Below are 17,154 nucleotides of genomic sequence, written 5' to 3' on the forward strand. Positions count from 1 at the left end.
TTGAATCGATTTCCTCAGCACGTGACTTGGGTGAGGCGGACGCGTGGCTGCGTGTGGGGTTAATGGCGATGTCGAAACTCTACAAACTTGGCCTACTCTTCCCCTTCATCCTGCCTCTCCTCCTCCTCCACCACCTCGTCACGTGCAGCAGCCACGGTGAGCAGAGCCCGAGGTGGTCGATAAATCGGGTGCCAGGTTGTGATTGTGGGGTGAGTGGTGGTGCAGTGGTTAGCGCACTGTGTGGGGAGTGGTGGTGCAGTTGTTAGCGCACTGTGTGGAGAGTGGTGGTGCAGTGGTTAGCGCACTGTGTAAGTGTGAGTGGAGAGTGGTGGTGCAGTGGTTAGCGCACTGTGTGAGTGTGGAGTGGTGGTGCAGTGGTTAGCGCACTGTGTGTGTGTGTGGGGAGTGGTGGTGCAGTGGTTAACGCACTGTGTGTGTGTGGAGTGGTGGTGCAGTGGTTAGCACACTGTGTGTGGAAGTGTGTGGGGAGTGGTGGTGCAGTGGTTCACGCACTGTGTGTGTGAGTGAGGAGTGGTGGTGCAGTGGTTAACGCACTCTTGAATGTTTTTCCCCATCTGCCCAGCTCCGCTGTTCCCACTGAATGTTCGTTTGGAGTCTCGAGACCTCCTGGCGACCCTTTGCTGGGACCCCGTTGAAGCGGCTCCCAGTGGGGATGGAGGGGATAGACCCCCACTTGTTGATCCTTTCACCATCAACTCGACCACCACGACCACGACCAACTCAACGTTCCTGAATGTTACATACACAGTTCAGAGCAAACTGTGAGATGCTCACTCACTCAGCCACTCACTCACCAACCCACTCACTCACCCACTCACTCACTAACCCACTCACTTACCCACTCACTCACCAACCCACTCACCCACTCACTCACCAACCCACTCACCCACTCACCCACTCACTCACCCACTCACCAACCCACTCACCAACCCACTCACCAACCCACTGACCCACCCACTCACCAACCCACTCACCAACCCACTCACTCACCAACCCACTCACTCACCCACTCAATCACCCACTCACCCATTCACCCACTCACTCACCAACCCATTCACCCACTCACCAACCCACTCACCCACTCACTCACCAACCCACTCATCCACCAACCCACTCACACACACACACGTCTCTCTCACCCACTGGCTCCTCACCACCCTCACCACTCCTCCCTGTGTCTCTGTCTGCGCAGCTTCAGACGAGCCCGCTGGCAGACCGTCTGCGCTTCCACAACGGAGACACGGTGCGACGTCTCCTCGGCGCTGGACGATCCCGGTGACCGCTACCTCCTCCGTGTGAGATTCTCCTTCTCATCCTCGCCGTCGCGATCCTCACGCTGGGTCGCCGTTGTAGTCCTGCCCTTGATGGAAAGTGAGTGGCACGAGATTGTACATATGCCTCTGTCTTTATGTGTGTCTCTCTCTCTGTGTCTCTGTGTGTGTCTTTCTCTGTGTCTCTGTGTGTGTGTCTCTCTGTGTCTCTCTCTTTGTGTCTCTGTGTGTGTGTGTCTCTCTGTGTCTCTCTCTCTGTGTCTCTCTTTGTCCGTGTCTGTCTGGTGCTCACTAACAGCACTTGCCCCAACGGTCTTTTTCAGGCTACACGGAGGATCTTTGTCATCTTTGTCTGTGTGTGCCGCTGTGTATGTCTGTGACTCTTTCTGCCTGTGTGTGTGTCTTCGGCTCACAGGGGGAGATCACACAAACTCCACTCGCTCTGTAGGACAGGGGGAGATCACACAAACTCCACTCACTCTGTAGAACAGGGGGAGATCATACAAACTCCACACACTCTGTAGGACAGGGGGAGATCACACAAACTCCACTCACTCACTCTGTAGGACAGGGGGAGATCACACAAACTCCACTCACTCACTCTGTAGGACAGGGGGAGATCACACAAACTCCACTCACTCACTCTGTAGGACAGGGGGAGATCACACAAACTCCACTCACTCACTCACTCTGTAGAACAGGGGGAGATCACACAAACTCCACTTACTCACTCTGTAGGACAGGGGGAGATCACACAAACTCCACTCACTCTGTAGGACAGGGGGAGATCACACAAACTCCACTCACTCTGTAGAACAGGGGGAGATCACACAAACTCCACTCACTCACTCTGTAGGACAGGGGGAGATCACACAAACTCCACACACTCTGTAGGACAGGGGGAGATCACACAAACTCCACTCACTCACTCTGTAGGACAAGGGGAGATCACACAAACTCCACTCACTCACTCTGTAGCACAGGGGGAGATCACACAAACTCCACTCACTCACTCTGTAGGACAGGGGGAGATCACACAAACTCCACTCACTCTGTAGGACAGGGGGAGATCACACAAACTCCACTCACTCACTCTATAGCACAGGGGGAGATCACACAAACTCCACTCACTCACTCTGTAGGACAGGGGGAGATCATACAAACTCCACTCACTCACTCACTGTAGGACAGGGGGAGATCACACAAACTCCACTTACTCTGTAGGACAGGGAGAGATCACACAAACTCCACTCACACACTCTGTAGGACAGGGGGAGATCACACAAACTCCACTCACTCACTCTGTAGGACAGGGAGAGATCACACAAACTCCACTCACTCACTCTGTAGGACAGGGGGAGATCACACAAACTCCACTCACTCTGTAGGACAGGGGGAGATCACACAAACTCCACTCACTCTGTAGGATAGGGGGAGATCACACAAACTCCACTCACTCACTCTGTAGGACAGGGAGAGATCACACAAACTCCACTCACTCACTCTGTAGGACAGGGGGAGATCACACAAACTCCACTCACTCTGTAGGACAGGGGGAGATCACACAAACTCCACTCACTCTGTAGGACAGGGGGAGATCACACAAACTCCACTCGCTCTGTAGGACAGGGGGAGATCACACAACCTCCACTCACTCTGTAGGACAGGGGGAGATCACACAAACTCCACTCACTCACTCTATAGAACAGGGGGAGATCACACAAACTCCACTCACTCTGTAGAACAGGGGGAGATCATACAAACGCCACTCACTCTGTAGGACAGGGGGAGATCACACAAACTCCACTCACTCACTCTGTAGGACAGGGGGCGATCACACAAACTCCACTCACACACTCTGTAGGACAGGGGGAGATCACACAAACTCCACTCACTCACTCTGTAGGACAGGGGGAGATCACACAAACTCCACTCACTCACTCTGTAGGACAGGGGGAGATCACACAAACTCCACTCACTCTGTAGAACAGGGGGAGATCATACAAACGCCACTCACTCTGTAGGACAGGGGGAGATCACACAAACTCCACTCACTCACTCTGTAGGACAGGGGGCGATCACACAAACTCCACTCACACACTCTGTAGGACAGGGGAGATCACACAAACTCCACTCACTCACTCTGTAGGATAGGGGGAGATCACACAAACTCCACTCACTCTGTAGGACAGGGGGAGATCACACAAACTCCACTCACTCACTCTGTAGAACAGGGGGAGATCACACAAACTCCACACACTCACTCTGTAGGACAGGGGGAGATCACACAAACTCCACTCGCTCTGTAGGACAGGGGGAGATCACACAAACTCCACACACTCTGTAGGACAGGGGGAGATCACACAAACTCCACTCACACACTCTGTAGGACAGGGGGAGATCACACAAACTCCACTCACTCACTCTGTAGGACAGGGAGAGATCACACAAACTCCACTCACTCACTCTGTAGGACAGGGGGAGATCACACAAACTCCACTCACTCTGTAGGACAGGGGGAGATCACACAAACTCCACTCACTCTGTAGGATAGGGGGAGATCACACAAACTCCACTCACTCACTCTGTAGGACAGGGAGAGATCACACAAACTCCACTCACTCACTCTGTAGGACAGGGGGAGATCACACAAACTCCACTCACTCTGTAGGACAGGGGGAGATCACACAAACTCCACTCACTCTGTAGGACAGGGGGAGATCACACAAACTCCACTCGCTCTGTAGGACAGGGGGAGATCACACAACCTCCACTCACTCTGTAGGACAGGGGGAGATCACACAAACTCCACTCACTCACTCTATAGAACAGGGGGAGATCACACAAACTCCACTCACTCTGTAGAACAGGGGGAGATCATACAAACGCCACTCACTCTGTAGGACAGGGGGAGATCACACAAACTCCACTCACTCACTCTGTAGGACAGGGGGCGATCACACAAACTCCACTCACACACTCTGTAGGACAGGGGGAGATCACACAAACTCCACTCACTCACTCTGTAGGACAGGGGGAGATCACACAAACTCCACTCACTCACTCTGTAGGACAGGGGGAGATCACACAAACTCCACTCACTCTGTAGAACAGGGGGAGATCATACAAACGCCACTCACTCTGTAGGACAGGGGGAGATCACACAAACTCCACTCACTCACTCTGTAGGACAGGGGGCGATCACACAAACTCCACTCACACACTCTGTAGGACAGGGGAGATCACACAAACTCCACTCACTCACTCTGTAGGACAGGGGGAGATCACACAAACTCCACTCACTCACTCTGTAGGACAGGGGGAGATCACACAAACTCCACTCACTCACTCTGTAGGATAGGGGGAGATCACACAAACTCCACTCACTCTGTAGGACAGGGGGAGATCACACAAACTCCACTCACTCACTCTGTAGAACAGGGGGAGATCACACAAACTCCACACACTCACTCTGTAGGACAGGGGGAGATCACACAAACTCCACTCGCTCTGTAGGACAGGGGGAGATCACACAAACTCCACACACTCTGTAGGACAGGGGGAGATCACACAAACTCCACTCACACACTCTGTAGAACAGGGGGAGATCACACAAACTCCACACACTCTGTAGGACAGGGGCAGATCACACAAACGCCACACACTCTGTAGGACAGGGGGAGATCACACAAACTCCACTCACTCTGTAGGACAGGGGGAGATCACACAAACTCCACACACTCTGTAGGACAGCGGGAGATCACACAAACTCCACTCACACTGTAGAACAGGGGGAGATCACACAAACTCCACACACTCTGTAGGACAGGGGGAGATCACACAAACTCCACTCACTCTATAAAACAGGGGGAGATCACACAAACTCCACTCACACACTCTGTAGAACAGGGGGAGATCACACAAACTCCACTCACTCTGTAGAACAGGGGGTGATCATACAAACTCCACTCACTCTGTAGAACAGGGGGAGATTACACAAACTCCACTCACTCTGTAGGACAGGGGGAGATCACACAAAGTCCACTCACTCATTCTGTAGGACAGGGGGAGATCACACAAACTCCACTCACACACTCTGTAGAACAGGGGGTGATCATACAAACTCCACTCACTCTGTAGAACAAGGGAAGATCACACAAACTCCACTCACTCTGTAGGACAGGGGGAGATCACACAAAGTCCACTCACTCACTCTGTAAGAAAGGGAGAGACCACACAAACTCCACTCACACACTCTGTAGAACAGGGGGAGATCACACAAACTCCACTCACACTGTAGAACAGGGGGAGATCACATAAACTCCACTCACTCTGTAGGACAGGGGGAGATCACACAAACTCCACTCACACATTCTGTAGGACAGGGGGAGATCACACAAACTCCACTCACTCACTCTGTAGGACAGGGAGAGATCACACAAACATCCCTCGCCATGACCCCCCCTCTCCCGTGTCTCAGCTGTGCTCAGCGCTCCGTCGTTCACCCTGAGGCTCGACAAACTGACGCGGGGGGAGGAGGAGGAGGAGGGCGATGGTGGTGAGGATGAGGAGTGCGGTGTTGTGGGTGACGATGAAGACAACGACGATGATGGCTACAACGACGACGGCGATGACGATGACCGTGACGGCGGTGACGATGACCGCCGTGATGACGGTGGTCCTGGGGTGGCTGGGGAGTTGGAGGCGGCGGTCGACGGAGAGCCGGAGGTGCGGAAGCTGTCGTTGTTGGTCTCCGTCGGGCGGGGGTGGAGGGCGCTGGTGGCCCACGACGTGAAGTATCACCATCAGGTTGACATCTCAACAAGAGGCGGCGTTAGACTCACGGTGAGAGGTTGCCGGAGTTGTGACGGGGGTCGGGAGGTTGTGGCGGGAGATGTGTGTGGTTGAGTGGGTGGGTGGCGATGCTGCTACTGATGATGATGATGATACTACCAATGACACTACTACTGATGATGCTGCTACTACTGATGATGATGCTGTTGCTGCTACTACTACTGCTACTACTAATGATGATGATGATACTGATGATGCTACTACCAATGACACTACTACTGATGATGCTACTACTACTGATGATGATGCTGTTGCTGCTACTACTACTGCTGCTACTACTGATGATGATGATGCTTACTGCCAGGAGCGCTTCATCGGATGCCGGTACCAACACCGAATGATGCTTCTGCCGGGACGCGAGGATGAGTACTGCGTCCGCGTGAGAATGGTAGCCGACTTGCCACGGTGGAAGGCAGGGGAGTGGTCTCCACTGTCGTGTGTCTCTGTCCCTCCACCATACAGCACCGGGGGTGAGTGGGTGGCTGGGTGAATGAGTGAGAGGTATTTTTGTGCGTGTGAAGTGGGTCTCTGTGTGAGTAGCCTTGTGGGTCTCTATGAGTGGTCTATGGGTCTCTGTGTGAGTAGTCTTGTGGGTCTTTGAGTGGTCTATGGGACTCTGCGTGAGTAGTCTATAGGTTTCTATGAGTAGTCTATGGATTTCGATTTAAAGCTTTCGTGACTGCAAGGATTCATCTTCTTTGGTTCTTTCGGTAAAGTCACATAGAATGAGAATAAAATAAATTGATAAAATAAAATAACACAATAAAATTCTCATGACGTTTCGGCCACAACACAAGCGGCCTTCATCAGGTGAAGGAACGAGACTGTCTGGAGGACAGCGCTGGAGCGAACACAGCCACGCTCAGACCAGCACTGTCCTCCAGACAGTCTCGTCCCTTCACCTGATGAAGGCCGCTTGTGTTGTGGCCGATACGTCGTAAGAATTTTATTGTGTTATTTTATTTGATCAATTTATTATTTTATTCTCATTCTACGTGGCTTTACCGAAATTACCAAAGAAGATAGTCTATGGGTCTCTATGAGTACTCTATGGATCTCTGCGTGAGTAGTCTTGTGGGTCTCTGAGTAGTCTATAGGTCTCTGCGTGAGTAGTCTATGGATCTCTATGAGTAGTCTATGGGTCTCTATGAGTAGTCTATGGGTCTCTTATGAGTAGTCTATGGGTCTCTATGAGTAGTCTATGGGTCTCTGTGAGTAGTCTATGGGTCTCTGCGTGAGTAGTCTATGGGTCTCTGCGTGAGTAGTCTATGGGTCTCTATGAGTAGTCTATGGGTCTCTATGAGTAGTCTATGGGTCTCTATGAGTAGTCTATGGGTCTCTATGAGTAGTCTATGGGTCTCTGCGTGGTCTTCCCACCCAGCCCCTCGTGTGGGTGTCGACACGGACGGCCAGGTCACGGCGGTGGTCGGCCAGAAGGTGGCGCTGCTGCGCTGCGTCTTGTGGGGTGCGGCCGTGGTGGTGGTGCAGGCCAACTGGCTGAAGGCCTCCCGTGACTACGTCTGGGCGGGGGCCAATTTGGCCACGCTCAGCCCGCTGCACGGCACGGCGTACTCCAACTCGTCCCTCGCGGGCCGACTGCGGTTCCGCGTTGGGGGGCCTCCCGGCGACGTCTCGCTGGAGCTGCTGGACGTGCGTCCTGGCGACGGGGGCCTCTTCCTCTGTCACATTGTCACCTTCCCCCACGGTAACTTCGAGGGGAGGGTCAACCTCTCTGTCATCGGTGAGAATTGACACTGCCCCACGCAGAGACCCATAGACTCATCATGCAGAGACCCATAGACTACTCACGCAGACACCCATAGACTACTCACACAGAGACCCATAGACTACTCACACAGAGACCCATAGACTCACACAGAGACTCATAGACTACTCACACAGAGACCCATATACTACTCACACAGAGACCCATATACTACTCACACAGAGACCCATAGACTACTCACACAGAGACCCATAGACTCATCACACAGACACCCATAGACTCATCACACAGACACCCATAGACTACTCACACAGAGACCCATAGACTCACACAGAGACCCATAGACTCATCACACAGAGACCCATAGACTACTCACACAGACACCCATAGACTACTCACACAGACACCCATAGACTACTCACACAGAGACCCATAGACTACTCACACAGACACCCATAGACTACCCACACAGAGACCCATAGACTACTCACACAGAGACCCATAGACTCACACAGAGACCCATAGACTACTCACACAGACACCCATAGACTACTCACTCAGAGACCCATAGACTCACACAGAGACCCATAGACTACTCACACAGAGACCCATAGAATACTCACACAGAGACCCATAGACTCATCACACAGAGACCCATAGACTACTCACACAGAGACCCATGGACTACTCACACAGACACCCATAGAATATTTACACAGAGACCCATAGACTACTCACACAGACACCCATAGACTACTCACACAGACACCCATAGACTACTCACAAAGAGACCCATAGACTACTTACACAGAGACCCATAGACTACTCACACAGACACTCATAGACTACTCACACAGAGACCCATAGATTACTCACACAGAGACCCATAGACTCATCACACAGACACCCATAGGCTACTCACACAGACACCCATAAACTACTCACACAGAGACCCATAGACTCATCACACAGACACCCATAGACTACTCACACAGAGACCCATAGACTACTCACACAGACACCCATAGACTACTCACACAGAGACCCATAGACTACTCACACAGAGACCCATAGACTCATCACACAGAGACTCATAGACTCACACTGAGACCCATAGACTACTCACACAGACACCCATAGACTACTCACACAGACACCCATAGACTACTCACACAGAGACCCATTGACTCATCACACAGACACCCATAGACTACTCACACAGAGACCCATAGACTCATCACACAGAGACCCATAGACTCACACAGAGACCCATAGACTCACACAGAGACCCATAGTCTACTCACACAGAGACCCATAGACTCACACAGACACCCATAGACTACTTACACAGAGACCCATGGACTCATCACACAGACACCCATAGACTACTCACTCAGAGACCCATAGACTACTCACACAGAGACCCATAGACTCATCACACAGACACCCATAGACTACTCACACAGAGACCCATAGACTCATCACACAAACACCCATAGACTACTCACACAGAGACCCATAGACTCATCACACAGAGACCCATAGACTACTTACACAGAGACCCATAGACTACTCACACAGACACCCATAGACTACTCACACAGACACCCATAGACTACTCACACAGAGACCCATAGACTACTTACACAGAGACCCATAGACTACTCACACAGACACCCATAGACTACTCACACAGACACCCATAGACTACTCACACAGAGACCCATAGACTACTCACACAGAGACCCATAGACTCATCACACAGACACCCATAGACTACTCACACAGAGACCCATAGACTCATCACACAGACACCCATAGACTACTCACACAGAGAGCCATAGACTCACACAGAGACCCATAGACTCATCACACCGAGACAGATAGACTACTCACATAGAGACCCATAGACTACTCACACAGAGACCCATAGACACACCACACAGACACCCATAGACTACTCACACAGAGACCCATAGACTACTCACACAGAGACCCATAGACTCATCACACAGAGACCCATAGACTGACACAGAGACCCATAGACTACTCACACAGAGACCCATAGACTCACACAGACACCCATAGACTCATCACACAGACACCCATAGACTACTCACACAGACACCCATAGACTACTCACACAGAGACCCATAGACTACTCACACAGAGACCCATAGACTCACACAGAGACCTATAGACTCATCACACCGAGACCCATAGACTACTCACACAGAGACCCATAGACTCACATGGAGACCCAAAGCTCATTATCTTCTGCAGATGTAGATGCCACTGGTTCTTCACGCTCTGCAGATGTAGATGCCACTGGTTCTTCACGTTCTGCAGATGTAGATGCCACTGGTTCTTCACGCTCTGCAGATGTAGATGCCACTGGTTCTTCACGTTCTACAGATGTAGATGCCGCTGGTTATTCACGCTCTGCAGATGTAGATGCCGCTGATTCTTCACGTTCTGCAGATGTAGATGCCACTGGTTCTTCACGCTCTGCAGATGTAGATGCCACTGGTTCTTCACGTTCTGCAGATGTAGATGCCACTGGTTCTTCACGTTCTGCAGATGTAGATCCCACTGGTTCTTCACGCTCTGCAGATGTAGATGCCACTGGTTCTTCACGTTCTGCAGATGTAGATGCCACTGGTTCTTCACGTTCTGCAGATGGAGATGCCACTGGTTATTGACGTTCTCTTCACGTTCTGCAGATGTAGATGCCACTGGTTCTTCACGCTCTGCAGATGTAGATGCCACTGGTTCTTCACGCTCTGCAGATGTAGATGCCACTGGTTCTTCACGTTCAGCAGATGTAGATGCCGCTGGTTATTCACGTTCTACAGATGTAGATGCCACTGGTTCTTCATGTTCTGTAGATGTAGATGCCACTGGTTCTTCACGTGCTACAGATGTACATGTCACTGTTTTTTCGTATTCTGTTGATATTAATGTCACTGGTTCTTCTCGTTTTGCAGATGTAGATGCCACTGGTTCTTCACGCTCTGCAGATGTAGATGCCACTGGTTCTTCACGTTCTACAGATGTAAATGCAACTGGTTCTTCACGTTCTACAGATGTAGATGCCACCACCGCCGTCTGTTGCACGCCGGTTGAACTCACGACTTTCGGTCCGAACAGGCAACTGGACACACGAACAGGTTTGTTCGCATCTCTGAATGTTGCATGTGTGTGTGTCCGTGTACGTGTGTGTGTGTGCGTGTCCGTGTACGTGCACGTGTGTGTGTTGCTTTGTGTGTGTCCGTGTCATTGTGTGTGTGTTGGTGCGTGTGTGCGTGTCCGTGTGTGTGTCCGTGTGCATGCATGTGTGTCCGTGTGTGTGCGTGTGTGTGCGTGTGTGTGTGTCCGTGTGTGTGTGTGTGTGTGTCCGTGTGCGTGTGTGTGTGTTCGTGTGCATGTGTGTGTGTTTCCATGTGCGTGTGTGTGTGCGTGTGTGTGTCCCTGTTCTGGCCACCCATCCCCTCGTTTGTCACAATCACGGCCTTCTCAGCTGCTGACACTCGCTAACGGCACCCGCCCCGACAGTCCGCCGTGGCCTTCACGGGGGAACTTTGTCTCCGTCCGTCCCTCCGTCTCGCTCCCTCGACCCGCAACGCCCGGGTGCAAGCGCCGCGAGCCTCAAAGGGCGCCTAGCCTGGCGCGTGTGGTCATCGCGGCGGTTGTCGTCGTGCTACGGCGGCACGCTGACGCCACGCGGGGGACCGTTTGGCCACGCAGAGAATTCTGCGGCGGCAGCGGCGGCGGGCCGGGCCAGCTGGGCCGCGATCCTCGCCGTGTCCCTCGCCCTGGTGGCCACGCTGCTGCTGCTGCTGCTGCTCTACTGCCACCCCCGTCAGCGTCAGCGTCAGCGTCGTCACGAGCCCTGGGGCCCCTCGTGAGTCGCTCGCTTCTCTCGGACGTCGGGCGGACGTCGGCGGTGCCCGCGGGGTCGTCTGTGTGACGACCTGCCACTGTGCCCCCCCCCACCACTACCCCACCACCCCCCCACTACCCACATGCGTGCAGGGAGGATCCCCCCACGCTCCCCAAGGCACCGCGGAGAAACGCGGAGGGCGACCGTGGCTCCGTGAGTGGCACACCGCCAGGACACAGAGGCCCAGTCCATCCGTGTCTCTCTCCGTATTCTGTGTAGTGTGTAGTGTATAGTAGTGTAGTGTATAGTAGTGTAGTGTGTAGTGTAGTGTATAGTGTAGTATATAGTAGTGTAGTGTATATACAGAGACACAGTTAGACTCGACCTAAAGCTTTCGTGACTGCAGGAATTCATTTTCTTTGGGTCTTTCGGTAAAGTTGTGCCCACTTTGTTTATGACCCTTGGGCTACACCCAACTTTAAAACTTTAAAACAGCCTGCTGCTTCAGCGGCTTTCATCCCCCTCTTTTCTCCTCCTGATGACGATTGCCAAAATAATACCCACAGACTCACCACACAGAGACCCATAGACTCACCACACAGAGACCCACAGACTCACCACACAGAGACCCATAGACTCACCACACAGAGACCCACAGACTCACCACACAGAGACCCATAGACTCACCACACAGAGACCCACAGACTCACACAGAGACCCACAGACCCACCACACAGAGTACCACAGACTTACCACACAGAGACCCATAGACTCACCACACAGAGAGACCCACAGACTCACCACACAGAGACCCATAGACTCACCACACAGAGACCCACAGACTCACCACACAGAGACCCATAGACTCACCACACAGAGACCCACAGACTCACCACACAGAGACCCACAGACTCACCACACAGAGACCCATAGACTCACCACACAGAGACCCACAGACTCACACAGAGACCCACAGACCCACCACACAGAGACCCAGAGACTTACCACACAGAGACCCATAGACTCACCACACAGAGAGACCCACAGACTCACCACACAGAGACCCATAGACTCACCACACAGAGACCCACAGACTCACCACACAGAGACCCATAGACTCACCACACAGAGACCCACAGACTCACACAGAGACCCACAGACTCACCACACAGAGACCCACAGACTCACCACACAGAGACCCATAGACTCACCACACAGAGAGACCCACAGACTCACCACACAGAGACCCACAGACTCACCACACAGCGACCCACCGACTCACCACACAGAGACGCATAGACTCACCACACAGAGACCCACAGACTCGCCACACAGAGACCCACAGACTCACCACACACAGAGACCCACAGACTCACCACACAGAGACCCATAGACTCACCACACAGACACCCACAGACTCACCACACAGAGACCCACAGATTCATGTTGTATATATAGGTGTTATGAAAATTGATGAAAATAATGAAAATTAAATGAAATTTGAGATTTGCATAATTTATCCGAAATTATGTTAATTAGTGTAATTATGCGCATAAATTATGCTGATTCGAGAGATAATCGTATTAATTTATGCGAGTGGGCGTGGTTAGGATAATGCAGGTCGTTATGGATTATCAGGTCGAGCCTCGGTGACGAGGATTGTGTTATGAATTGGAATGACGCAATTAATCGTATGCAGTGATGCAGGCGTTGTGAGCGTGAATGAGAGAGAGTCGATTCGACTCTGCTCTTTAATTCCGTATTATCGATAAGGATACGATTACTCTCGATTGAACATTACGAATTATGTGTGTTATGGATTATGTGTGGTGATAGTGTACTTATGATAGGTCCCCAGGATTCAGATCTCATACGCAGAACAATATTATGCAGAATTTCAGGAAGAATCACACACAAACCTTCTGCTTTAATCAATTTTATTTTCTAGCTAACTTTAATTTTTGGATAATATGAAACTCAATCTCGGGATTTTGGAATTTCAACACAGCGTTAACATGATACCATCACGATTGCGTTGTTTCACCTCGATAGCGGCACCTATGGTTAATTCCCGACGCGTAACGCAATCGATCGGTTGTTGAGAGAGAGAGATTAAAAACATGCGAACTATTCTATCAAAACCTTAACCTTATAATGTAAATTCGTATTTAAACATTGCCCACACAGTACCACATCCATTCATAGACCTTCAAGTAAATTCTTATCACGTTTTTAACAGTAGGGCGATTGGTTATTATGCAACTCAATGACAGCAGTATTTTTCGTTATGAATTGATTTTTAATGCACCACCTTGGAGTGGCAACCCTTCTTGATTATCCCGATATGCGTATCTGTGTCTTCGTTATCACTGGTTCAATTCTTTGCGTAAAGCAGACGCCGAGGTTAGCATCTCTTGTGTCCAAAATGTGTTTCCTGTGTGTTGCGGCGCGGTGGGGGAGTGAGGGGGAGAGTGTGGAGGAGGGGTTGCATACGACCGGCTGCCAGTTTCTGTCCACCGCTGGCTGGATGAGTCAGCACGACACTCGCCGTCGTCGCACCGATGGGTGTTGAGTGCGGGGCCGCTGCCCTCTCAGCGCTGGTGACGCGAAGTTGCGCACTGTGGCACGCTGGTGGCACGCTGTTGGCACGCGCTGGTGCTGGTGGCGCGCTGGTGGCGCGCTGTTGGCACGCACTGGTGCTGATGCTGATGGCACGCTGGTGGCGCGCGCTCCCTCTCCTTGAAGATGCGCGAACGCGCCCGTGCTGATTCGCTGATAGCAGTTTCTCTCCACTGCTGGCTGAGCTGCTGCACGCTCTTGCTTGGCGTTGCTGGCCGCGCTCTTTCTCCTTGAAGATGCGCGAACGCGCCCGTGCTGATTCGCTGACAGCAGTTTCCTCCACTGCTGGATGAGCTACGCCGGCGCGCGCTCTTTCCGCTACTGTAGTATCTGCCGCTGCGCTCGCCGGCGACAGGTCAAGTTTTTCTTCTGCTGAGTGAGCCGAGTCGCACGCGCTCTCTTTGTTGAGGTTGTTGGCGGCTCTCTGACAGCAGGTTTCCTCCACTGCTGTATGACTCAAGTCGCACGCGCTTGGTCACTGGTTTGCTGAAGTTGTTGGCGGCTGCTCGTGCTTTTCCGCTGCTGGTTGAGCCACGTTGCACGTGCTTTCTTTGTGGAGATGCTCGAGCGCTCTCAGCGCTGATTCGCTGATACTTTGTTGGTGGCTGGCCAACCTTTTTCTTCAGTTGAGTGAGTTGAGTCGCACGTGCTCTCTCTGTTGAAGTGCGCGAACGCGCCCGTGCTGGTTCGCTGACAGCAGGTTTCCTCCACTGCTGTATGACTCACTTTTGTTGATACATCGCGACTCAGCGATCCTCACTACTCAGCGAGGCTCGGAGCCAGCCGCTCCATGCGACTGCTCGTCCTGTGGACGTCTTGACTCGCTGATGTCTTGACTCTTGACTTAACTTCTCTGACAGCAGGTTTCACTGAACTTTTGAAAATGCGGCTGACCGTTATATTCAAAGACAATTCTCTCTGCGCAGTGGAAAAGGGGGAGGGCGGGGTCTGTGTGTGTGAGTTCGTGTGTGTACAGATGGCTCCTGCGATAACGATCTGTTTGCCCTGGCGTGAAATTCCTCTCTCGCGCTCTTCGGGAGAGACAAAGGTGGTCGGGAGTACCTATCTCTTTATACTTTCGACTTATTTTTCTCAAATACCATTTGGTCCCATGTTCGCCAAGACTCGTGTTTGTAACTACGTCCTCCCGACACCTCTCGGTTTTACCGAGGTTCGAATTGTTATGATGGAATTATTAAAAAGAAAAATAATTATCATCCTGAGTTTAAGAGGTCCATTTCTTGATTGTTGGAATCCATATCCCTTGGTTCTGTAAGGTTCTATAATGGAATGTCGTGTAAGGTGAACACGTTATTACTAATGTTATATTGCAATTTCTTTAAAACTTTGTTTGCCTGGTTGCCGTGTGTGGGGTGGGGTGTGTCTCCTCATCAAACCCGGCTGGCTTTTCCAGATGGCCCCTTGTGATAAGGTGTAATTCCTGCTTCCCCGCGAGCGAGAGAGGCAAAGGTGGTCGGGGTTGCTTGGGATATTGTTTAAACTCTTTCGCAAGTTTGCCCGTTGTCTCATTCCTTCTCGAAAACCTTTGATGTGACTGTATTTTGTCTCAAAGCTTTGTTTTAACAGTAAGTATTAAAGGTGAAAATCATTTGATAGCGAATTAATCATTGGATAATAATTCACTGATGTGTCTGGTGGCCTGTTCTTAATTGGAGTGAGCGTTAGGACCGCTAATTTCATCTTATTCTTGTTGTTGCCTTTTAATTTTTTTGTTGTTTTACTGGCAAATAAGGAAAAAAATATGTATACGATTTACCCTGTTGGCGTCTCCGTGTCTAGTCTCTTGGTGTTCTGACCTCGGAGGGACCTTTCCTAAGGGGCCCATCAAACTCTTGTTCATCTGGAGATTTTCGCCGATAGCTGTTACATCCTCGCCTTGAGAGTTTTATTATTTATTTATGGCCTGTTTATGATCTCCATCTGTGTTTGCGGGTTTTTGGGTTTGTGTGTTTTTATGCATTATTTCCTTTATTATTAAAATATATATCGGCAGATATTATTGTTAATATCAATTTTGGAAAAGGCTCATATACAACAAGAGAGAGAGACACGGAGAGAGAGAGACACACGGGGAGAGAGACACACGGAGAGAGACACAGGGAGAGAGGGACACGGGGAGAGAGGGACACGGGGAGAGAGAGACACGGAGAGAGAGAGACACACGGGGAGAGAGACACGGGGAGAGAGAGACACGGGGAGTGAGAGACACGGGGAGAGAGACGGGGAGAGAGACACATGGGGAGAGAGACACACGGGGAGAGAGACACACGGGGAGAGAGACACATGGGGAGAGAGACACATGGGGAGAGAGACACATGGGGAGAGAGACACATGGGGAGAGAGACACACGGGGAGTGAGAGACACATGGGGAGAGAGAGACACGGGGAGAGAGACACACGGGGAGAGAGACACACGGGGATAGAGAGACACACACAGAGACTTACACACTCACATGGAGCCATGAACACACATTGACTAACACACACACATCGACTAACACACATATGGACTGACACGCACACTTGGACTTACACACATGGACGTACACACACAGACATCTGGCGTTGCCCGGGCAAAAAAGACATAGACACACATCGACTTACACACACACACGGACCTAAATGCACAGACATGGACTCAAAGACACACACATCGACTCACACAGCAATCCCCGATGATGCCACAGCTAGACCAATTTTCTCTCTCTGGGGAACCTTAGCGAGGAGCAGTTTGAAAACAAAAGTCTTCCTAGTACTGG

At 51.4% G+C, this 17,154-nt stretch overlaps 1 protein-coding gene across 1 annotated transcript; it reads left to right on the plus strand.

The window, feature by feature from the left end:
* On the plus strand, nt 1-16,389 carry LOC142921666 (uncharacterized). Its single transcript, XM_076062971.1, has 9 exons — nt 1-156; nt 584-782; nt 1,214-1,392; nt 5,773-6,137; nt 6,451-6,616; nt 7,528-7,887; nt 10,959-11,042; nt 11,428-11,776; nt 11,908-16,389. The coding sequence occupies exons 1-9, from the start codon at nt 63-65 to the stop codon at nt 12,032-12,034; spliced, it is 1,923 nt and encodes a 640-aa protein (XP_075919086.1). The 5' UTR covers nt 1-62; the 3' UTR covers nt 12,035-16,389.
* The last annotated feature ends 765 nt before the right edge of the window (nt 16,390-17,154 follow it).

Source organism: Petromyzon marinus, unplaced genomic scaffold (genome assembly GCF_048934315.1).
Source record: "Petromyzon marinus isolate PM22_M1 ecotype Great Lakes invasive population unplaced genomic scaffold, UKy_Petmar_22M1.pri1.0 PM_G_Scaffold_83, whole genome shotgun sequence".
Taxonomy (NCBI): Eukaryota; Metazoa; Chordata; class Hyperoartia; order Petromyzontiformes; family Petromyzontidae; genus Petromyzon; species Petromyzon marinus.

What these genes read in the sequence shown, in the direction of transcription:
- LOC142921666 (XM_076062971.1), top strand. Translation starts at nt 63, where the DNA reads ATGGCGATGTCGAAACTCTACAAACTTGGCCTACTCTTCCCCTTCATC. An exon ending in AGTCCTGCCCTTGATGGAAA is followed by an intron (nt 1,393 to 5,772) that starts GTGAGTGGCACG and finishes CCCGTGTCTCAG; the next exon opens with CTGTGCTCAGCGCTCCGTCG. An exon ending in CACGAGCCCTGGGGCCCCTC is followed by an intron (nt 11,777 to 11,907) that starts GTGAGTCGCTCG and finishes ACATGCGTGCAG; the next exon opens with GGAGGATCCCCCCACGCTCC.